The following is a 25,314-nucleotide window of genomic DNA, read 5'->3' as shown; positions in this document are numbered from 1 at the left end:
CAAAGTCACATAAGAACCAAGTGCATTTTCTCCAGTTCAGCTTTATCTAAATTTATCTAAGCCTCATTTGAAAGCTAAGACCAACAAAACTCATTGATTGACTGCGGAATTCTTCCGCAGTCAATTATTGGTTTTCATGTTCTTTATTATTATTCCTCTTCCATCTTTTTCCCGATTTTCTAGAGCTTTCAGCACCTTCATGCTTTGTGCAATTTATGCAAGTTATGCATCAAAACGTTCCGCATGTTGAGGAGAAGGGTGCTATTACTTTTGGGACTTCTGCAACTTACGGTTTTTCCGCAATCGGCCAAAATGTCGGAGATTTTTCCCATTGACTTATAATGGGGCTGCCGCAAATCCATGCTTTTCTGCACTTTTTTCTGCATTTTCTGCAATTTCTGCACTTTGTGCATGTTCAGCTTCTGCAACTTGTGGGTTTTGAGAAAGAATTGGCCTTCTGCAGTTTTCCAGTTTTTTTATACGGGAGTTTGAAATTTTTGCATTGGTGTGTATGTGCGAATCCAGCCAATCAGGAGACTCCAGGACTTTCAGCCATTTGTGCAGCTTCTGCCAATCAAGCACTGAGGCCATTTCAACAGTTTGACCAGTTTATGGAATATAAAAGTTTATGCAATATTAACAATTTATGCAAAGTAACCACTTTATGCATTTTAAACCGTTTATGCAACTTAAGAGTTTATGCCATTTAGGATTTATGAATTTCAAAGAGTTTATGCAATTTACATAATTTATGCAAATTAACCCATTCATGCATTTTACCACTTTATGCAGTTTATACAGTTTATGCAACATGACATTTTATGCATTTTACCAGTTTATGCAAATTAAGCAATTTATGCAATTTGAACAGTTTATGCAATTTCTGCATTCGCTTCCCGCAATTCCGCAGTCAATCGCAATGGCGCAGCCATTGCATTTCTAGTTTAAACTGATCTTTTTCCTTGCGTTTTCAGTCCGTTGTAGTCACTTTTTTGACATTTCTTTACATTGATTTTTTTTGTCACTTTCTGCTACTTTTTTGGTGCTTTTGGGTCACGTTTTTGACGCTCTTTCGCTGCGTTTTTGTCACTTTTCTGTTGCTCTTTTGTGGCATTTTAATCACTTTTTCATCACATTTTTGTCAAATGTGTGGAAATATGTGTCTTCTTGTTTGCAGTTGTCTAAATATAATATGTTCTTAGCTTAAAGTGAAATAACAGTTGTTTCTTTGCTATCTCCTGTGACCTCCTGTTGACCTGAGTTGGCCTTCTCCCGCTGACCTGAGTGACCATGAAATAAAGTTAGATCACAGTTGTCCACTTGTTGTATGCATCTGTTTTATGACATCTATTTTGGTGTCCTGGTAAAGAATGTTCTGTTTTAGACCAAATAAGGCAGCTTCTGTGGTATATAAGCTGGCTGCTTTGTTAAACCGGCAGACTCTCCTGCGACTGTCTTCACTCTGTCATCTTGTGCTAATAAAGGCTCTAAGAACTGCTTTGCTTTTAGCATTTTTCTTAGCCACAACATCCACAAATGCTTGTTTCTTTTTCATCACATTTGTGTCACTTTTTCATTGCTTTTTTGTCCCTTTACTGTAACTCTTTGGTTGCTTTTTTGTCACTTTTTCATCACATTTTTGTCACTTTTTTTATCACATTTTTGTCACTTTTTCATCACATTTTTGTCACTTTTTTATCACATTTTTGTCACTTTTTTATCACATTTTTGTCACTTTTTCATCACATTTTTGTCACTTTTTTTATCACATTTTTGACACTTTTTTATCACATTTTTGTCACTTTTTCATCACATTTTTGTCACTTCACTGTAATTCTTTGGTTGCTTTTTTTTCCTCACGTTTTGCCACTTTTTTGTTGCATTTCCATCATCGTTTTTTATCTCAATTGTGTCGCTAGGTTTTTCAAAACGTTTTTAGATTTGGGTAAAGCCAAACTGAAAAAGTGCTTGGTTCAGGTGGGGGTTAAGGGGTTAAAGCAGAAAGTACCAATCGGTTTAAAGCTGCCCTTGTCTTGTAGTGAACTTTGCTCTTTCTAGTTGTTCGCCGATATTTTGACTCTTTTCTTCACAAAGCCTTAATACCGAACTGGGGGTTTAGACGTTAAAGGGATATTTCAGGATTTTTGACATAGGGCCTCACTTCCTAGTTATCCAGAGTGTTGCTGATTTCTGGAGATATTTGTTTTTGTAATTCATGCAGTTCTCATATTTGACGAGTTTCATGGCGCTAGGCTAGTGCAAGGCTAGCGCATTTCTATGGTATCAGCTAGCCTGCATTAAAAACAGTCTGACCCGCTCCACAGTGCACCTTAGGCAACACCAGACTAACCAAATAAATGTCTGTGTCGATAGAATGATTTTTGGAATATAACTGACCTTGCATCACATGAATGATCACATTTTGAGGGACTATTTTCTTGCAGATCACTCCGCCGCTGTGTAGCTTATACAACCACGAAAGCTGCTCAAATATAAGGCATTTTAAATGGAAAATGGTTAAAATTATCGACACAGACATTTATATGGTTAGTCTGGTGTTATAATTGATTTGCCTCAGATGCACTGTGGAGCGGGTCAGACTGTTTTTAATGCAGGCTAGCTGATACCATAGAAATGTGCTAGCCTTGCACTAGCCTAGCGCCACGAAGCTCTTCAAACATAAGAACTGCTTGAATTACAAAAAAAATATCTCATCAATTAGCAACATTCTGGATAACTAGGAAATGAGGCCCTATGTCAAAAATCCTGAAACATCCCTTTAATATCGGGCTGATATCGGTCGACCTCTACTTAGTATTTATGTTGCTGTCATTTTGCCCTGGCTTTAAACGACACTTTGCATTTTGATCGTCCAAACGTATTATGGTAATTCCACAAAACAAAAGTAATTTTTCAAACCTCAGCCGGCGCATCTATGGCTGATCAAAATTCAAGCCGGCGCAGACGCCCATTTGTTTCTTGTCAATGCTTTGTGCGGCCGACAGTTATCCGTGTTTGGGTGACGGGTCGGGCCATGTACAGCATACGGATGAAACAATACATTTAAGAAGTGCAGACGAACAAAAAAATAAAGCAAAAAAAAAAAAACTCTGCTGAGTTCACTGCACATAACCTCTCTCTCTCCGCTCGCTCCGGCTGCTCTCTTTCAGCCCTGACCTTGTTGTAGTTTTTAGTCTATTTGTTTCCCCCTGTTTTGCGACGCGATTGTCAGTTTCCACGGCGACGCACGCCCCGCTTTTATGGCAGGCCTCAAAAGCGGTTTTGTCGCCGAACACTTGGCCTTTCACCTTTGTCGTCGCACAAAGAGACGACCGCGCTACGCATTTATCCGGAACAACAACGCGGAAAAAAGGACGGCAGGAGAATGAAGAAATGTAATCTGTTCTGCGAGATGTGTTTGCAAACAGTTTCTAAAGGAGTTAGCCATGAACTTTGGGTCTTTGTGGAGAGTTTGGATTACGTGGAAAGAATTGTGAAATTAAGAGAATGATACGCAAGAGCAAATAAAAGTGCAAAGTGTGGGTTTTCAGTCGTGCAATATTTTACCGAGGTGGATTACCACGGTTTAGACAAAGTGAGCCTTATGAGCTGCAGAAGATGCCACAGGCGCACTCTGTAGCTACAACCAAAACAAAACTTTCTCGAAGCTGGAATCATGTCCGAGACGACAGTGCGCAGGATCTATCAGCCTCAGAGGACAAGCCTGAAGTCTGGGCATGTTTTGGGTATTTTAAGAAAGCTGAAGGACAGTTTATAGAGACAGCTTTCCTGTTTGTAGAACGTGCAGGAAAAAGTGTCTCTAAAGCAGCAATACTTCGAACCTCTGACTCACCAGCGTGACCGTCTCCACAGCTCTATAGCAGTAAGCTAACGTTAGCGTTCTAGCTGAAATGCTGATGTGGGACTTTGGGTTGAGGGAGAATGTAACGAGTCGCCCCATAGTGCGGCTGCACCGCCACCGCCAGCACAAGCCGTGTCCGGATACCTCCGCACAATGGCACAATGCGTCACGGGGCTCCCAGTGGCAGATTGCAATAGATTCACTTTCGCCGCAGTACTATGAAATTAACAATGATCACTGTCTGAGGCATTTTCCCAAATCTGCTAAGTGAAAGCTCACTGGAAGGAAACAAACTGAGAACAATGCTCCTGATATAGACGGTTTATCTTGTTCAAAAATATTCTTCTTCGTTTCTGGCGCTATAAATAGCACATGTAATACCCTCGAAACATCAACAACACATCGTTATAGTTCCTTTACTTTGATGTGAAAAGCTGCTTTGTCTGTGTAATGTAACAAGCACTGTTAAACTTTTTTGAAACTATTCAGTTTGTGTAGGACCATCAATGCTTTCTGAACATATTAACACACATTTAAAAAAAAATAACGCGATAATACCGAAAACCGTGATAATTTTGGCCACAATAACCGTGAGGTAAAATGTGACCGTGACAGCCCTACGTGCATGTTCCACTAACTTCATATTTATCTTACAACCTGGTCATCGAGTTTTCAAACTAAGACGTGCAAACACTAAACAAGGAGAAGCATTCACGCTCCGCTTTTCATGTGAATAAATAAATAAAAGTACATCTGTCTGCCTGTATAAATGCTTCTAAATGCCTTCTCAAATGTATTATTCATAATGTTGCGGTTTAATATTTGATGAATAGGCGACATACGGGGCTTTACGCAGCGCTGAGGCCATCGAGGAAAGTGAGGTCATATCTGAGCCAAAGTCAAAGGGAGGAAAAAAGGTTTGATTTGTGCATTTGTTAAAACATTTCCACAGGAGAGTCGGGCCTGTGTTGTCTTAACTGCATGAGATTAATGTGATTTAGAATCCAGCGTTAAGGCGGGTGAATACTGTATGATATTCTCTCCTTAAAGGTACTTCATCATACAAAATGGACTTTTTGGAGCTTTTAACCATGTTGTTATGCTATTTCCATTTCAAAAACACCCCCAGAGTGGTTTTCATTCAGTTCTAATGAATGAACTTGTGTTGTGTTGTACTCACTAGTAAAGTACTGCATGTTGTTATATAGAGCTGTATTACTCACTTGTAGAGGGGGATGGGGTTCATATTGTGTTGTCCTCACTAGTAAAGTACTGCATGTTGTTGTATAGAGCTGTATTACTCACTTGTAGAGGGGGATGTGGTTCATATTGTGTTGAATTCACTAGTAAAGTACTGCATGTTGTTATATAGAGCTGTATTACTCACTTGTAGAAGGGGATGTGGTTCATATTGTGTTGTACTCACTAGTAAAGTACTGCATGTTGTTGTATAGAGCTGTATTACTCACTTGTAGAGGGGGATGTGGTTCATATTGTGTTGAATTCACTAGTAAAGTACTGCATGTTGTTATATAGAGCTGTATTACTCACTTGTAGAGGGGGATGTGGTTCACATTGTGTTGTACTCACTAGTAAAGTACTGCATGTTGTTATATAGAGCTGTATTACTCACTTGTAGAGGGGGATGTGGTTCATATTGTGTTGTACTCACTAGTAAAGTACTGCATGTTGTTATATAGAGCTGTATTACTCACTTGTAGAGGGGGATGTGGTTCATATTGTGTTGTCCTCACTAGTAAAGTACTGCATGTTGTTGTATAGAGCTGTATTACTCACTTGTAGAGGGGGATGTGGTTCATATTGTGTTGTACTCACTAGTAAAGTACTGCATGTTGTTATATAGAGCCATATTACTCACTTGTAGAGGGGGATGTGGTTCATATTGTGTTGTACTCACTAATAAAGTACTGCATGTTGTTGTATAGAGCTGTATTACTCACTTGTAGAGGGGGATGTGGTTCATATTGTGTTGTACTCACTAGTAAAGTACTGCATGTTGTTATATAGAGCTGTATTACTCACTTGTAGAGGGGGATGTGGTTCATATTGTGTTGTACTCACTAGTAAAGTACTGCATGTTGTTGTATAGAGCTGTATTACTCACTTGTAGAGGGGGATGTGGTTCATATTGTGTTGTACTCACTAGTAAAGTACTGCATGTTGTTATATAGAGCTGTATTACTCACTTGTAGAGGGGGATGTGGTTCATATTGTGTTGAATTCACTAGTAAAGTACTGCGTGTTGTTATATAGAGCTGTATTACTCACTTGTAGAGGGGGATGTGGTTCATATTGTGTTGTACTCACTAGTAAAGTACTGCATGTTGTTATATAGAGCTGTATTACTCACTTGTAGAGGGGGATGTGGTTCATATTGTGTTGTCCTCACTAGTAAAGTACTGCATGTTGTTGTATAGAGCTGTATTACTCACTTGTAGAGGGGGATGTGGTGCATATTGTGTTGTACTCACTAGTAAAGTACTGCATGTTGTTATATAGAGCTGTATTACTCACTTGTAGAGGGGGATGTGGTTCAAATTGTGTTGAATTCACTAGTAAAGTACTGCATGTTGTTATATAGAGCTGTATTACTCACTTGTAGAGGGGGATGTGGTTCATATTGTGTTGTCCTCACTAGTAAAGTACTGCATGTTGTTATATAGAGCTGTATTACTCACTTGTAGAGGGGGATGTGGTTCATATTGTGTTGTCCTCACTAGTAAAGTACTGCATGTTGTTGTATAGAGCTGTATTACTCACTTGTAGAGGAGGATGTGGTTCATATTGTGTTGTCCTCACTAGTAAAGTACTGCATGTTGTTGTATAGAGCTGTATTACTCACTTGTAGAGGAGGATGTGGTTCATATTGTGTTGAATTCACTAGTAAAGTACTGCATGTTGTTGTATAGAGCTGTATTACTCACTTGTAGAGGGGGATGTGGTTCATATTGTGTTGTCCTCACTAGTAAAGTACTGCATGTTGTTGTATAGAGCTGTATTACTCACTTGTAGAGGGGGATGTCCGGCTCCTTGCCCTCTGTGCGCAGGGTCAGACAGCACTGCTGCAGCTGAGACTTGGGGTCGTTCCAGTCCTGGTTCAAGATGAACTCCTGACACAGAAAAACACACAGCAGAGGCACGGTTCAATAAGACCAAATAACTCACTCTCAGCATGGCCTTTTTTCGGCCTTTCGAAATCTATATCTAAGAAAAATCCGTACAGAGAGGATATCGAGAAGACACTGAAGCTGCAACTTCTTTTGAAAGAGATATAGCAAAAAATATATATAGCAAAAACTCTGGAAAACACTAATCCTTAAGCAGAAGAAGAGATTTTGGTTGTGTCTTCTTCCAAATTGTATTTATTTTATTTGACCTTCATTTAACCACCAATCTCATTGAGGTTAGTGACCTAATTTCCAGCGAAGTCAAGGCCCCAGATGAGAGCCTATTGTACATATTTGTAGTAAAAAACTCTATTCTGTGTTTCCCAGATTTATTGGTCAGAGTGAACATGAAACTCATCACATTTTTAAAGCTCATATGTGCCCAAAGCTACAAGTGAAAGTTTGTTTTATAAAGCATCATTCCCACCCGCTGCCTTCAGAGGGCACTACATTGTTACCTTACATTTAAAGCAGTACTAGGTAACTTGTTTACCTTAATAAATCCTTTACGTGGTCCTTCTGGGAGTAATACAAGTGTTGTTGGGATGATTGGGGGGTCTCTGGCCAGAACACACAATTGCAGCTTTCTAAGCTCTGACCCGGAGCCCCAATACACACTAATGGAATCACGAAGAAGAAGCTAACAGGCGAACGGGCAAAGCTAACTGCGGGCTGGCGCAACTTAAACAGTATTTACAGCCAAGTTTGAGTGAAAAAAATATCTCCATTGTGTAATTGGATGTACAATATCCCTCTGTCCTTTTGTCTTTTCTGTCAGCGTATTTACTCTCATGGACAATTAATAAGTAAAAAAACGCAACATGCTATGACACCTGCAGTGGCGCTTTTGGCCTCTAGGGGCATGAGTTACTTAGTACTGCTTTAAAATGTAATGTATCAATATGTTAAGCCTCAGATATGCATAATAGGTCACTTGAAATATGATCCATAGAACAACAAGGTAAATTCACTTCATTTAAGATGTACTATGCAACTTTTTATGTTCATATTAGAGGATATTTAACATTTCAGTGACCCAGTGGCAGTGTCCATCATCCTATGATGCTTGAGGATCAATTTTATTGAAGTTTTTTAGAATTTCTGGTAGGTTTCTGAGAGGGATGGACCAGAATTAATGATGATTTTTGTTTTTCTGATGAACCTTTGCAGTAAAACTAGTGCAATCATTTTCCAGGAGATTTAATACCAGTTTAAATCCAGTTAAAGGCTTTCACACTTGTCCACGGTGCTTGTATTTGCCTGCGATTTTAGATAATTATTCAAAAAAAAGCTGGTGAAGTCTCCACATTTCACATTCAAACAACATTGTCAACCTTTTCTCCCTCGTTCCATTGACAGTCAATCTGGAAATCTCTCTTTCGCTTTTATTTCATTCCGCCTCTAACTCTCCTTTTCCTCCACGTCTCTCCGTCCGTCCACGTCTGCTCGAGTAACAAATCAGGCTGTACTTAAGACAAAAGCCCGCCCGGCCTCCCAGGTGTGCGCGCCTCGTACGCTCCTCCGGCCCAACGGGGACTTCTAAAAGCTCTTCCATTAACGCTGCAGTCGTAAAAAGCCGCGTTTCCAAATGGCGCGCCGTCTATTGCGATTAATTTTCTACCGAAGAGGAGTGCTTTTTATGCTTCTGCGGCCGAGCGATGCTTTTCAATATCCATCAGCACCGGCGGTTTGAGGTTTTCTCAGGGGGGGGGGGGGGCTCCTTCGATGGTCCTCCGGCCTGGATTTCTGAAATTCGGTTTGACGAGAAGAGGAGCCCTGGGTAGGAGAAGATAGTTCGAGAAACGAGGAGCGCAAAACGATGTCTTTTGTAATCCTGCGCCTTTGAATCACGTCACAGTCGAGACGGAAACAACAGGAGAAATGAGTACGAGATCTACAAATGTAATGCTTTGTAATTCTGCTTTAAGTAACACTCAAACATCGGATTTGAATGTCACAATCACTAAAGCGAATTGCGAACAACCTGTCAAATGGGATCGAGGGGGGATTTCAATATTCAAAAGCAAATCGGACACAACGGGCGACCTTTAAGCAATAGCTGAGAAATGTCATCATTGTCAAAAACATTTAGATTTAGAGCCAGATTGATTCATATTCAATGGTTTTGACGACATTTGAGGCATTAATACTGGCATGGCATGACTTCAGTAAAACAACCATCAGGACCATTAAGGGTTTTCTCATATTTTCTTCACCTTTAAATGCTCCATGTTTGGTACTCTCTTGCAAAGTCCAAACAGACAGTTCTGTGGCGTTCAAGGAGGCGATGCTTTGAAGACATTTTTTGTTTTGAAACCCCTTCAGTCGCAGATGCTTCTGATGGTCATTAGGCTGCAGTCGGCTCCAGTAACAGCCTTCATTTGGGTCGAGGATCGTCCAGTGTCTTGATGGACAACCAATCGCATCCTCTGGCTCAGTGCTGGTGACATTTCTTTGGGTCTTCCACTTGATTTTGTTCCTCAGGATCTTTTAATAATGATGCATTGGTAGCATTTTCATGGACAGTCAAAGACATTTACATTGCATTATTCATTCAGTCCCTTCCTGGAACCGCTACCTTATCGTGGTGGAGGGGTTTGAGCGCCCGAATGATCCTGGAGCTCTGTTGTCGGGGGCTTTGTGCCCCTGGTAGGGTCTCCCAGGGCAAACAGGTCCTTGGTGACGGGTCAAACAAAGAGTGGTTCAGAAGCCCTTTATGAGGCCCGGTTAATCGTGAGGCCGTCGTTCCGTGAACCCAGCACCAGCAGGAGGAGCCATAAGGGGCTGGTGCAATGTGATTTGGGCAGCTCCAACGGCTGCCCCCAAGATCCGGCAACGGACAAGTGGAAGAAAATGGATGGATATTCATTCACTCCATACTCGGTGGTGTAGCAGCAGCTGCCCTGGGGTAGCCAAGGGGGGTACCAACCACTCACTGACACACTTCCTGGTTTTCTCAAACGGTCTCCCATCCAAGTACTGACCAGGCCCTTCCTGCTCAGCTTCTTAGGTCTAACGGGATCAGGCAGAGCAAAGGCGGTACGACCCTGACTTCAAAATGAATGAATGTCTTACTGCGTCCCACCTCAGCAGCGATGGTGCGCTCAACAATCTGACCACGCTCAAAACCAGAATTTCTTTTTGCCTTTGCCATCAGGACGTCATGACAGTGCGAATACCTGTAGTCCTAAACTTCTCATCAGCTGCAAAAACAACCTATTTCAGTTTATTTGTTGTTTTCAATACAAAATTTGACTCCATTGTTTTTGTCTCACTCTCATTTCATGTCAAGGTCCAACCATGCAAATAGTCTTAAACTAATCGGGACTGTTTCTGCAATTGGAGCCATTTTTATGAATCAAAGTCCTTATTTTTGCTTGAAAACATAAAAATGACAGAAATGTGCAATAGACATTTGTATCAATAAGTTTCAAATGGATATCTTTTTCCCCTTATTCACCGGCAGCGTCTCGCCTTAATGTTTATGAGACTATGTTTCGGCTTCGGTCTATTGGTCTATATGTGAGGACGGAGATGTGGTGCTTTTCTTTCTTCTCTGGGAAGTAGAAACGAGGCTCAGATGAAGCGGCCGGCGCCAGAGTCCGGAGTATAAAGCTCCTCCCTGAAGAGCGGTTCTGAGACAGCAATTAGCCGGTCTTCACAGAGAGGGTCTTCAGAGGAGAGGGGGCGCTGGCGGGACGAGAACATGCTCCTCGCGGCTTAGATAACACGCCGGCTTCATTAGACGACTAAAGCTCTGTGTTATGTCACCGCATTCTCTAACTTAAACAAGATACGGTACAGTCTTGACGCTACGGACACTTTTACATAAGCAAAAGGAGTTAATTTGGTCCAAACTAATGTATGGAATGGTTAGTGGAGTGGTTAGCCTCTCTCTCCTACACAGCAAGAAGGCATAGAATAAAAAGGAGAAGCGATTGTCGAACGTATGCAGACAGTTAGCAAGTTATTTAAAGGCTAATCCAGGAAACTTTTCAGAGTCCGTTCATCATGCCTATATCTCGCATTTAGCCCTCAGACATCACAGATAATAAATGATTCAGATGTTTTCAGCTGTCGTCAACCCATCGACCACATTTAGGTCAAAGCCTTGTGAGAAATCATTAATGAATGTACAAACCCTTTGAGATTTCACTTTAGATACAAATTAGCGTCTAAAAGTGGCCTCTAAGCTAAATGCTAACTCAAATTCAGTTGCGTTCCTGCTTTTCAGATCGGATACACATCTTGTGGCCACTAAACATCTTATGAAATGTTAAAGGTCCTATATCATGCAAAATCGACTTTTTGGAGCTTAAAGCCATGTTGTTATGCTATTTCCTTATCAAAAACACCACCAGAGTGATTTTTGGCTTCATTCAAAAATCTCAGCAATCCTCCTGAATCCTGCTCTCTGAGTCGCTGCTCCGCCCCCTCTCCTGGTGAACGACTGAGTTGCTCAGTTGTGGAACGGAAGTGCTCGACGTCTGTAATGTAATGTCTAAAACTATATTCTTACGGCCTGATGATGCCCCTGCGGACAAAACAAACGCACCCCCTGAGCGTCTGAACAGATGTCGTGTTTGCACTGGAAGCTGTGAAGAAGGAGCTCTTTCTAACCTACTCTGGACACGCCTGTTCTTTTTTCTTACCTGACGATAATGTCAGAGAAAAGCACGTTTGGCTGTGAGAGGTGCAGGATTTAATTCAACCTTCCTAAAGAAGGCCAGAAGTTGGAATTTCTTTCCGGGATTCGGCGACTATCACCAAAGTGTTTTTCTGTGACCGTCACTTCACTGATGGATGTTTGTGAACCTTCGTCAGAATCAAAGTGGATTCACTTTTATGACCAACGTGAGTCCCATAATGTAAACAGCGATGGACCAAAACGGTGGTGAGTCAAAATGTGTGTAAGCTTGTGTGTGTTAGCCATTTATGAAGCTGTGTTGCAAACGTCAACTCCTTATAACTGCATCGTGAAGTAACTTCACTTTTTGCTGTGCATTTACATTTCTACTAAAAAAGCAAAAGTTGTATGAGCGGAGAGAGGGGCAGAGTTTACTGAATCGGAGCGTTGTGTCTTCCGGGTTTGAAAAATACCTCCAGTAAATACTTATATTCATCACAAAAAATAGCACTCCATAGTGGTAGTGGTACAATATATCATATAAAAGCCTATACTTTACTTTGTAATGGATAAAATAGCATGATACAGATCCTTTACTGATGGAAAAACTACCGTACAATCATTTCCAGATCGTGTGGGGTTTTGTTTGAAGTATCAAATCTCATTCGATTCCTCAAAATCTACTGAAAAAGCACATAAACTTTCCTGAATCTGTGTTCCTTGAGGGTGATTTCAATTTTAACTTTAAATTTAATACCTTTACATTATTTCCATGACAAATCCTCTCATGTAAAGCAGTTTGTGACCACGTCTGTGAAAGGCATTAAACAAATAAAGCTCTCTCTCACAAATGAGATTGTTTTGTGTGTCCTGTGTATCAGGTGTGAGTATGTTCGCTCACTTAGCCCCGGTCCCGAGTCCTGCTTGTGTTTCCTCTCCATTCCGCGGCGCTGACCTTTCGATGCAGCCGATGCCTTTCACAGCGCGGTGACCAGACGGGAGCGTGACGCCTCTAATCGCTCTCAGATTATCGGAGAGTGCTCCTAAAACTGTTATTTCCCGCAAAAGAGGCAACACAAAAACGCCCTCGATTCGCCGCCGAACTATCTCCCGCAACATCTGGCCGGTGCTCGATATTATTCCGAGGGGCACGGACGCTATCATGGCGAGAAATACTTCACGGATCAATGGGAAAAGACAGCGAGATCAGGCCGCCGATAACGCCGACACGCTCCCATTTAAGGTGGCCTAAAATAGCAACGATTTGGGTAACGTTCAGGAACAGGCGTGGACGCGGAGGTTCTCGTCAATGCTCGCGCTATTATGGCCCGACCATTAGCGGCCGCTATCAGGGGAGAGCGGCCACGTTTAGGAGGCCATTTCATTGATCAGGAGGAAAAGGAGGCGAAAGATATCGACGAGGCTCGACCTGCACTTGCGGGGAGAGGCGTCAGCCGGTTTTTCTGAGGTTCGGTGGATTCTTTTTACTGCAGAGAGTGCATAATGGTCCTGAAGGAAACAGCTTTTTAAAGGAAACAGCAGGAAACAAACAGCTAGCAGTTAAACCCATTTGAGACCTACAACTTTCTTCTTCTGCCCCCCAACACCTGCAGCACAGTGGACGTGGCACAAGAGGCGCTACAGGAAACTAAAAAGGAGAAATCCGGGCGAGACTCACAGCTAAGCCCCACATGCCTTCTTGTTCTGGCTAATGGATGTTCACTGGAGAATAAAACAGATTAACTGCTAAGCCCTTCCCAGAAGATGGTGAAAGACCGTTGCGGCGCGGAGGGAACGGAGGGAGCTGCGCAGGAGGAAGAGGAAGGAGGAGGTGGCGGAGCACTGAAGGCAGACAGCCGGTTTCTTCCAGGTGCTATGGTTCCCCCGATCTCCGGGTCAGATCGGACCACAATGGCGGCTCAGGACTAACACTTGAACACTATTTCGTTGTGCAATGGCAAATAAAACACGTACTTACTCACAGTGTGAAAGAGCCTTATATACGCCTGGCGCAACAACAGCTTTGCTCAAGACGAAGTTGGTATCTTGCGTACAAACAACAGTGTGCCAGAGCTTTTGCCGGTAGCCATAGAAGAAAAAGAGGGGGCGGCTGAGGTGTGGTGAGCTACAAACAGCGCTGACTACGAGAGCTTGCTTCTTCCTCTTCTTTATATTAACATCACGTGCAGCCAAAGCTTTTCTCCCACTGTGAGTTAAACACTGTCTGTATCAATGGTCTCGCTCTAGGGACAAACTCCATGACGCAGAAACGTGATCAAAACACCAGCACAGACATGTGACAGGCCTACCACCGACAGTAGTGGGAAATATTCCAGTCTGGTACGGTCTGTAGGAGGTAAAGCTTGGGAGGGGTCGCACTGCTGCAACATAACATGGCCATGGGAGTCTGTCCAGCCGCTTACTGCACCAGGTATGGGGCTGAAGACAGTCTGTATTTAGGATTTTTGGCGTCCAATCCTAATAATGAAGAGGTTTGAATGGCCAGTGTGAATCATAGAAATAAACTTGTAACTTGCAAAGCCATGTCTTTAGCTTCGGCAAGATTTGGCGTTTCCTCAGATAAATCAGTGCAATATGATGAATCATGTCTGAAGACTAAACTTGTCCAGAGCGTAGTGCATGTCTGAAAACTGTTTTATAAATATTATGTATGAACTGAGAAATCCACAAGGTTTTATATCTATTTTATGTTGCTAGACAGTTATCCACTTTCCGTTATCCAGTTGTTTTTGGATAACAGAAAGTCCCTCATGGCCTACCACGAGTTAGTAAAAGAAGAAAAAAACACATCACAAAGGTTGAACTCAACACAATAGAGTCGCGGATCGAGCCTGTTCTTACCTTGAGTCGTGGGAAGAAGCAAACGTTCATGAAAGTGTGCACAAACTCCAGGTCTTTGTCGATGTAGAGCGCCGCGATGAAGGCTGCAGACACGAGAAACACAGATGTAGAATTAAACTTCACCAAAGGAAGTCCACACATTGTCACACGTGAGAAATGATCCTGAACAAGACAGATTCTATTATCGCTTTGGTAGGATGGAATCATTGGCCCTGTACATTTTATGCAATAGGAAAGAACTGCTTTATCTTTTGATATTAAGACAGTGCTCTGGTCTGTGACAGATAGAGGGCGCTGTAAACTGTAAACGAGAAGTAATATAAGCACTGTCTATACTCAGGGAAATACTGGTGTAAGGCGAGGATTTTCAAGCAGGAGATTATATAGAGTTTTCTTAGTTTTAAAGATAAAAACTACCCTTTATGTTGCTTAAACTATGATGTTTTGTCACTAGTGAGACGGAGATATCCAGGAAGTAACTACAACATCGCGTCACCTTTTTCCCCAAAGCTTTTTCATTCACAAATATTGACCTGTTTGGTACATGTAGCACGAAAGGCGACAGAGATGGCGCTGCAATCCAAATATGGTCATTTCCTTTGCAGCAACAAAATATCCACTGCAGTAGCTCCTACAGACTTCAAACTTTCCAGTCTTGGACATAAAGTGCAAATGACAGGTTTTAATGCTTTTGAAAATAAGACTTATCTAGATTTATAACATCAGTTGCATAATTATCATTTTGTTTCAGTGAAGCAGCATTTTTAATGAAGAAATGTTGGGCAGAAAAGTTATTTTTATCAGAATTTTTAAGCTGACATAAAGATAAAGTTCCAAAGCAGTTTGACTCATTTCCCATTGACTTAAGAGTAGTGACTCTTGCCCCTAGAGGCCATAAGTGCCACTGCAGGTGTCGTAGCATGTTGCGTTTTTTTACTCATTAATTGTCCGTGAGAGTAAATACTACGCTGACAGAAAAGACAAAGGGACAGAGGGATATTGTACATCCAATTACACAATGGAGATCATTTTGTTCACTCAAACTTGGCTGTAAATACTGTTTAAGTGGTAATAGCCCTCCGCTAGCTTTGCCCGTTAGCCTGTTAGCTTCTTCTTCGTGATTCCATTAGTGTGTATTGGGGCCTCCGACCCGTAGGCAGCGAAGTTGCAATTGTGGTTTCTGGCCAGAGACACCAGGGGGAGATGAAAGACCCCCAATCATCCCTTTAACACTTGTATTACCCCCACAGGGACTACGGAAAGGATTTATTAAGGTTAACAAGTTACTTAGTACTGCTTTAACATGGTTGGCATGGCAACCTTTCTATGTCACTTCCTGTTAGTGTCAAATAAGGAAGTGAAATATAAACATTACAAGAATCTTTAGCAAAATCATATGCATTTTAACAGGGATTTTTTTAAATATCAAATTTCCAGCCTGATTTATTAAACTATTAACCGCAAACAAGGCAACATTTTTATTTTTTTCACTTATAAATGGCTTATTTAAAAACTAAACAAGATCCCCTCTGAAAAAAATCTATGTAACTACAGCAAAAAAAAAGAAAAAATGAAAACAAATAAAATAAAATATAGACAATTTTGGCAACACTTGTAATATATATTTTCCTCAGTTCTAAACCAGTAATGTTCAGCAAAAGCTTCAAATTGATATCTCTCAATTAAATGTTTTTTCTCCTATTCACCTAGAAAATGGAGCCATATCTTATTTTCTTTACGCAGCATTGCTCTACCCGACGGCGATAAATCCCTGCGTCTCGGTGAGCGTCGGCCTTTGGGCTCATCATCTTCCTGCAGATGCCGCCGCATTCAAAAGGAATTCCACAAAGCGCCTCCGATTTGAACCATCCCTCGTAAATCACCTCTAAACATTTATGATTCCTTTATATTGTAGTCGCCTCGGGAAGTGGAGCCCTCAAGGTCTCGTGGAGGTCACTGAATGTGGACGACGGGACGGGGGCTTTTATGGCGGAGAATAAATGAAACGTAAGCCGTCATCGCCGTTTTGTTTCCCAGGCCCCACAGAAACTCGACGCGAAGGGAAACGGATGATATCCTCCTCGGGTCGCTTTAGCCGCGGGGGGCGTCGCAACCTGTTTATAGGACCTCATTTTCAGACGTGACCCCCGTGTCATCGAACCTGCAGACGCCTCTCGAATCTGGAAGGCAAATGATACGAGACCTGGGCCCCGGCTGTTTCTGCGGACGCGGCTCACGCATTAGCGACAGGCAATTTAGCGAAAACAGGTTAGCGCCGGTTTCCTCATTTTCAGCAAATTTGGATCGAAATGTGAACCCGGTTTGAGGCTCGTTTTATGGCGTCATTTTCCAGAACATTAACGAGGCATCAGCAGTGGTTAATACTTGTTATAGATGGGAAAAAGTCACTGAAAAAAAGCAATTTGGAGTTCTAAATGGCTGTGTGTAGAGGGTGTATACAACATTACAGACCCCTCTACGAAACTAAAAACACTGTCGGAAAAAAAGATTGAGGAAATAAAGTATCTTGGTCAGAGTTACTGTTGGAGGATTAACAATGGTGTTCGAGAGGATAGATGAAGAACAGGCAGCAGTCTGGATGTCTTATACAGGAGAAGTTTATTTACCATCGGTGCAGGACCTGGAGACATGAACTCGAGACAGTGCGCTGGTCCTACCATTCAAGTCTGCTCCATAGGAAAGGCCTGACCCAATGTGATAAAGAGAGATTTCATGTTTTCCTCTAACAGCTACGAGTGAAATCACGTGAGCTTTTGTTGCTGACAGTGGATATGTCAATAGGTAAAAAAAATGAAATTTAGAGATACCCATTTGAGACTTCTGCTGTAGAGCACTTATATACATATCAGAAAAAAATTATTAGAAGTTTACTTTTGTGTTTTCTTATAAAAAATAAGGAGTAAATTGCCTATTCTCTAAAACATTGACAGACCTAGGGCTGGGCGATATACCCCAAAAAATAAAATCTCGATTTTTTTAACTCAGTTTGAACGATTTTAATCAATTTCATCCCAAAAAAACTTTAAAAAGTCTCCTGATCTTTCATATGAAGAAAACTGCTCAGAGTCCTGCTCTTTATATGTCACAATGTCGCTGCAATTAGGCCCATTAAGATAATACAACCCTGTTTTAGATATTCCTTGTCTGTTCTCAAAAGTAAAACCTCCTAATAAGCCATGGAGTTTTCAAAAGTGTTTTAGTTTTATCGTCTTCATGCATCTGCTGTGATTGACAACCGTCTCCATGGAGACTCACTAACCCTAACCCTAACACTAACCCTAACCCTCAGAGCAAGGGTTAGGGTTAGTGTTTCTGGAGAAGCCAGAAAGTCTCTGTCTTCTCAGCTGGTGTTGTTTTGCTACAGAGCTAAAATGCTGATAAATTGGCCGCTTGAAAATAGATATTACAAAATCCTTCTGAGAAAACTTTCAGAATATCGTAAAGTACAAGGCTGTAAAGTTTAGAGTCTGTAGGTTTCACTAAAGTGGAGATGTTGAGAAAACTTGCTGAAGGTTTTATAACGTTTGTGTCCTGTGTATATTTCTCCCGTCTTTAGCCGCTGTTGTCTCCCACAAAGGAAATGAACATATTTGGATTGCAGCATCATCTTGGGCGCCTTTCGTGCTACACATGGATACCAAACATGTCAGTATTTGTGAATGGATAAGCGTGGGAAAGACGAGGGAGCGAAAAAAAAAACTACACTTGTTTACCCTAAACACTCGTAAAACGTCACATACACAGAAAGGAAAGTTGGTTTAGTGTTTAGTTTATGAAGCGAACGCTGTTTTCCAGTCGGTCTCCGCTGCTTTAATCTCAAACCCGACTGGCAGCTCTCATTAAGGGAAGCGGAGCGGCACAATGTGGCGTTATTTGTGGCAGACAGCGGCGGCTGAAGAGTCGCGGGTTTGAAATGAAGATGGAATAAGACGTCTTTGGTGAGCGGTATAGTAAACACCGACTGTCTTTACGAGCGAGTGACGGCGACACAAAGGGACGGCGGATCAATGGGACACTTTACAACTGCGTTCTGCGTTTAAGGCCAGAGAAAGTCCAGGAGATTGACAGTTTTATTCTATGTAAGCGTGAAATCTATTTCATAAATACGACTGAATCACTGGTCTTGGTGCCAGACTTTTGGAGAGATTCTTTTGTACAATATTTAAAGGAGAACGTTAGCATTATGAGATCGAAATGACTATAATTAAACTCTTACCCCCCACCTTAAAGGGATATTCCAGGATTTTTGACATAGGGCGACATTTCCTAGTTATCCAGAGTGTTGCTGATTTCTGGAGATTTTTTTTTTTGTAATTCATGCAGTTCTTATGTTTGAAGAGTTACGTGGCGCTAGGCTAATGCAAGGCTACCACATTTCTATGGTATCAGCTAGCCTGCATTAAAAACAGTCTGACTCCACAGTGCACCTGAGGCAAATCACTTATAACACCAGACAAACCATATAAATGTCTGTGTCCATAGAGTGATTTTAACCATATTGCATTTAAAAGAACTTATATTTAAGCAGAAATAGTCCCTCAAAATGTGATCATTCATGTGCAAGGTCAGTTATATTCCAAAAATATCCAAAACCTGTCCATTATTGGGATTTTGTGCAGACTATATAGGAAATGCGGTCAGTTTAGGGCTGGGAAATTAATAGAATTTTAATATAATCGTGAATTTAATACAGGTCGATCTCGATAATCACGTGGTGCGTTTTAAAGGGACTATACAGAGTTTAAAAATGTTAAAACTATGTATTTTCCTCCCCCTACATGTTCCAGCCATGTCCTAATGTGTTCAATGAGCCCAGTCAGGTCCGAATTGCCGTCATGCATGAGCTTAATATCGAAGGTGCAGTTACACGTATGATCTGGGGTGGCAGTAGTGAGTATAAAAATGGCGAACTTGCATTGAGGCCCTTTAAAGGAGGAGAATTGGCCCAGTCCTGTCGCATTCCGGAAAAAAAAATGGATGGCACAATGCTGCAGCGCCTGTCAGGTCATTCCCAGGGAAACACTCGGCCCAAACAAACAGGAAGCACAGGATGATACATGCGGCACCAAGAGGAGAGGACTTGGTGCTGCAAAGTTGGGCAAAACAGGAACCCGCGAGGAGCCTCAGAGGACCAGGACTCGCACGGGAATGAGAGGTTTACCTTCGAAGAGGAAAACCATCGATCGCTATGTGGACCATGTGGACTACGAGGCTGCAGCCGTGGATTAGCCGGACTTCTAACAGTGAATTGTAAGTTTGATGCGCTGTTTACGAGTCGTGGCCTTGTGAGACTCTGAACACAAACTCTCGCTTCTGACATTCTTCAAACATTCCACTTTTACTGCACTGCGAGGCTAGAAGTGTGGAGTTTGTTTTTGCTGATGAGTTAGCTGCAGTTTTCAGTTTGGCCGCAGCATCTGTTTACTTGCTCGTCCAGGAAAGACCAGTGCCTTATTCTATACACATCATATTTTTCCTCACATATCGTAGTATTATTGCTTCATCTACAAACAACAAGCTCCTGTTATGACTCCGAAGACCCTAAAAACACGTCCAATAGTTTCTTCCAAGTTGTTTCTATTTGAACTAACTTTTACAGACACACTTTACTTCTTTTTTCTGAAGCTTGTGTTTTTTTAAGGTCTTCATCCAAATTCCAAAAGAGTGATTTTAAATTTATTTCCTCTTGTTGGTTCAGTTTGGAGTCCGTTTGCGTTCACCAGCTGCACAAATGTTGCAGTTTTTTTCTTTTTCGCTTGAAGTGGCCCGAATGTGAACACAGCCTGAATCTCAGCGGGACTTTTTTCCTGGTTAAACAAATTCAAAATTAAATTGATTTACGTTTCTTACTGAGAATAATGACTTTTCTCTCGCATTGAGGTGAATGGGGAAAATGCATGTTAAACTTTTGCTGTAGATTTTTGACATAAATATGAGGGGGGGGAAATGTCTGGATCCTGTCGGAGCGACTCAAGTGGAGATGGACCATATTTGGATTACAGCGTTTTGTCTTTGGCCCACAAAAACACAGAGAGGTTGTCATTGGTCATCTTGAAGCTCTTTCACTGAGACCCAAAAGTCAAGTTAGAAATCTCGGGGTAATCATGGACTCGGACCTGAATCTTAACAGTCATATTAAGTCCATTACATTCAAAACACTGTGGCTCGAGTCCTGACCAAAAGCAGGAAATACGATCACATTAGTCCAGTGCTCTGGTCTCTGCACTGGCTTCCTGTTGCTCAGAGAATAGAGTTTAAAACAGCTCTGCTTGTGTAGAAGTCCCTTAATTGTCAAGCACCAAGGTACGTCTCTGACATGTCACAGCCGTATGAACCACCTCGGGTCCTGAGATCCTTAGGGAGGGGTTTTCTGGTGGTTCCCAGAGTCAGGACTAAACACGGTGGGGCTGCGTTTCAGGTTCATGCAGCAAAGGTCTGGAACAGCCTCAAGTCCAGGCTGAAACACCTTGAACTGCTGCCTATGGAGATTGATTGTTTTTCTTGTTTTTTAAATCCTTGCCTTTTGTGCTACAGATACCAAACATGTCAATATTTGTGAAAGAATGAGCGTGGGAAAGACAAGGGAGCGCCGCCATGTTGTAGTGATTTCATAAAATAAACATGTTGGAAGTTGGGTCAAAGTGTGTTCTCTGTCTGTACGTACACTCCAGCAGATCGGCCAGCGTCTTCGTCCTCAGAGCCACGGGCCGCTTGGTTTTGTCGTTGGTGATGGCGAACTCCTGCATCCCCAGCTCCTCCGCCACTTTGGCCTGAGTGCGGTTATTCACCAGGGAGCTGCGCAAGAGCTGAAACACACAAATACACAAATAAACTTATGGCAACGGGAGGGAAACGGCATAGCAGCCAAATGTGAAAAAACAAGCCATTTATTATACGCTAACATGACCAATAGGTAAGTTTTCTTGGTGATAATGGAAACAGAGCTGCTTCCCATTTATGTTATTTCTGGGCCTTCACCTGAAATATTTCAATTCTTGTCAAACTGATTAATGTCCCTTGAGTTTCTCCTCCTGTTTACCTTTCTAATGATCGTTTTGAGGCATTGTACATCCAAAGAGGAAAGGAGGAAATACGACGTGTTTCTTTGGATGCATGAAAAGTTGTCTACAGTGAGTGAAGAGGTGAAGATACAGGAGCCTCCAGAACTATGATGCGTAATACTGGATTAATGACAGAAACCTTGGGGGCTTTCAGTGTTTTAAGGCGTTCTCTCGAAAGTTACAGCTTTTAGAGGCTATTTTCCGCAGCCACAGCGGGACAGAAGGCTGCTCCGAATCTACTTTGAGCAGGGGTGCATCCGAGTATACAGGGGCTGGGGCAATACAGGGGAACCGCTGACAGAAAAACTGCCAGAAACAAACAAAATAAAAATATAATTTTACATTTATATTTCTGACTACAGGGATAAGCAGCTCGTGTTTAAGATACTCTGTTTAAATTTTTTTTAAGTAGGCCAGCAGGGCCCCTTCCTTAAAATGCTGTACATGAGTAACAATCGTCTTTTTGTGAGTCACGTGACAAAAACGGGAACATTGGATGTTTCTCATGCAAATATTACCACAGTGAACCTGAATTTAAATCAAAAAGCTACTGACTGCTCATCTATTCAGCCTTTCTCTCTTTTTTACTATCACAGAACAGCAACATGAATGAAAAACAGTTGGGTTTGTTCATTTTATAAAACATCACATTGTAGCATTCTCTTGCAAAATATGTCGCTCCGAAGGACGGCAGTTCCCAAGAAAGTAGCACAGCTTCAGTTAAAAGTTCACATTAAATCATAAAAAACAACCAATGAGCAGAAGTCAGGAAGCTTTTTGACCCGAGTTCCTCAGTTGTTTTTTACCATGGAGATCAACTGCAATACGTCAGTTTTAATAAACCAACAATAAAAATACAAAAACGAATCATAAATAAGCTCACACGGAAGGATTTTTTTTGGCATTGAAACAACAAGAAACATTTAATTGCACCTACAATAAGTCTAAATTTATGATCACACTTTTCACCTCATGATACTTGAAACAATAAAAGATGTGATATACCCCCTTTTTTTTGTGGTTACTTGACAAGTGATAATTACTCAAGGTAAGGTGTCAAACAATTGTAACTCCACTCGTTTTAACTTAAGAAAAGAAAAGTGCATCTTTGTGACTACACTGAACTCAACACCAAAGCCGGGTTCATCCCAGGGGAAGTGTGCGGGAGCTGAGAGTCACTAACGCTTAATGTGTTTGTAAGAATAAAACTTGTAAGAGGTGAAAGGAAGAAGGTGAAGGTGAAGAACAGGAGCTGCGGAAAAAACAAGCAAACAGAGCATGTCACGCGTCAGAGGCCGATGTCCGCTGTCAGGACCAACAGGGAGGAAATATTTGTGAGTGTGGAGGAGAGACAGAGAGACAGAGAGATGCAGCTTCCAGTCCAACAAACATGATGATGCTCGCCGATTGGGAGGATTGTTTTGTGGAGAACTTGCAAACTTCATGGTCAGTCCAAATTCAGCAAAGAATACGCAAAAATGGCCACTTTCCATCCGTCGTACAATAATTATTTAAAAAACAAAAATGGACAAAGAACACCCCTGCAATGTAAGAAATCCCCCATCAATCTGCAGTGTAGACGAAGCAAGAGGGTTTAACCATTTGGAAGTTATAAAGATTCATTCAAAAATGGACAATGGTGAGATGTGAAACTGCCCCTTAGAAAAATAAGCCTCGACTGCCCAAGGCGCTAAACTATGGAACTCCTCTCGTCCCCGAACTGAAACAGGACTTATATCTGGGGGCTTTTAGATTGTATTCAAATGCACTTCCTTTGCGTAATGTCGAAATTAATGTCACTTAAATGTATTTTCTAACTGTATTGTATTGTAAAAGCCTGAGAGACTGACATGGCAAATAATGGCTATTCATGTTCACACTTATTCCAATCAAATACATTTCCAAAACTTTGATGGCTTTTATACCACTGTTGCAAATGAACATACAATAAAACAGCGCTCTATGTGAGAGAAGATCATACAATGAAGACGTGGAGACAAAAGGCCTGAATCGTTTACAATTTTGGAGGTTTAATTTTATAGTGTCGACAACCTTTTTTTTAAAAAGTTTCTTGAACTACATATTTGAGTAGTGGGGGTACATTATGAAGCTGGATTAGAGGGTTAGCGTGGAAAGTTTAGCGTCGAGTTGACCCTGGTTTTGCAGTAGTACAAAGCTGGATAGGGTAGATCTCCCTTAGCCATAACTTGCTCTGGACCAGGTTGAGTGCCAGCTTAGATACGACGATGGCTCTTTGACCAATCAGAGGCAAGAATCTTCCGCTTTGTCACCCAAACTCTGCCATGTATGGAGGCAGTAGACTGAAGAGTAGAGAGGAAAGAGGAGGAAGCACCTTGAACCTCTGTGTTGTAACTCTGACACAGATGGACGACATGAAAAAGGCTGATTTCTCATCCATATTATAGTACGAGTATTGCATGAGCTGCTTGGTTCAGATACTGCTATGGCCCTGTCCATACGAGGTCAAGCTGAGGACCAAACACAAAGATATTTTATCAATCCAGTGTGTCGTCCATATGAGCCCAGCGTTTTGGGGGTCTGTAAAGGAACATTTTCCAAACTAGGTCCCAGAGGGGAAAGATCTCAAAACGCCGTTTACGTGGCTCCATTGTTAAGACGTCTCTGCAACCTTTCCTAAAACGATGACATCACAGCTCCAGAGTGGTGTCTATGATCCATAATCTACTGACCTTATAATGAGTTTTCCTCATGGATCTATTGCTCCACAAGCCACAGGTGACAAGTAGAAAAACAAGAGTCAGTCTGTGTTTTTAGACTGACAGTAAAAGTCACTGACAGGTTTTTCTGCTTTAGTCCCGTTACGTCTGAAGAATAAACTCTCCTCCTCGTCTCTTCTGTGTTACCGTCACAGCGCCTCACACAGGCCTGGAAGAGGAATTGCGCCACAGACCTGAGTCGAACCCATGTGGACGCACACATTTACTAAGCTGGCTTCATTCTTACAAAGAAAGTTTCTGAAAACATAAGCGTTTTGTCTTTGTGTGGATATAGCCTTAGAGAATATATTAGCCATGAGTTAAGTGATAGATTTTGACAGTCAGATGAACTGTGTCCGTGTCTCTTCCGTGATTGACCTGTTAGCGCCGACTCCTTCTGTTCCACATGAAAAATCCTCAGACAAACCCAGGGTAAGCTACACCAACTAATCCAGGGTAACTTCAACCAGCTTCATAGTATCGTCCTCAAGCCCTAAGTACAAGTTCTCCTTCTATAGTCACTGAATGGTCCATCATTGATACAAGATCATGGTGGAAAATGAATTCACCACTAGATGTTTTGACATTGCAGAAGCTTATTGAAACAACGTGACTGCGAATGTGCTGAGATCAAAGCTAAAGGCGGTGTGTGTGTGTACATGTTTGACTCCAATCCCTCCCTCAGATCTTCAAGCGAACGCAAACACAGATATAGAAACATAAAAAACGCAAATGGAATAACCCATCTGCGACAGAAAGAGAAACGCATAGAGAGAGAGAGATGTTTCGAGGAGATTGCGCACGAATCTGTTAAATTTTACATCGCGGCTCGGAGGATGACAACATGTTGAGACCAGCGAGGTGCATTTACAGAAGACGGGAAAAACAAGGAAACACGTTAAACTCGGCTCGGAAACAGCCGGGGAAAAGAGCAAATGGAATAAAATATGAGCGC

At 41.8% G+C, this 25,314-nt stretch overlaps 1 protein-coding gene across 1 annotated transcript in view; it reads right to left on the bottom strand.

The window, feature by feature from the left end:
• Positions 1-25,314, bottom strand: part of drosha (drosha ribonuclease III) — a 256,825-nt gene that overhangs the window by 19,926 nt on the left and 211,585 nt on the right. The window contains exons 27-29 of the mRNA XM_079576148.1: positions 21,225-21,366; positions 14,540-14,622; positions 6,890-6,993 (exon numbers count right to left, since the gene is read on the bottom strand). Coding sequence (XP_079432274.1) covers positions 6,890-6,993; positions 14,540-14,622; positions 21,225-21,366 — 329 coding nt within the window. The remainder of the gene's footprint in view (positions 1-6,889; positions 6,994-14,539; positions 14,623-21,224; positions 21,367-25,314) is intronic.

The sequence above is a fragment of the Gobius niger genome (assembly GCF_951799975.1).
Source record: "Gobius niger genome assembly, chromosome: 18".
NCBI classification, from domain to species: Eukaryota; Metazoa; Chordata; class Actinopteri; order Gobiiformes; family Gobiidae; genus Gobius; species Gobius niger.
The sequence above is the reverse complement of the archived record's forward strand: the minus strand, read 5'-3'. Positions and strand labels throughout refer to the sequence as shown.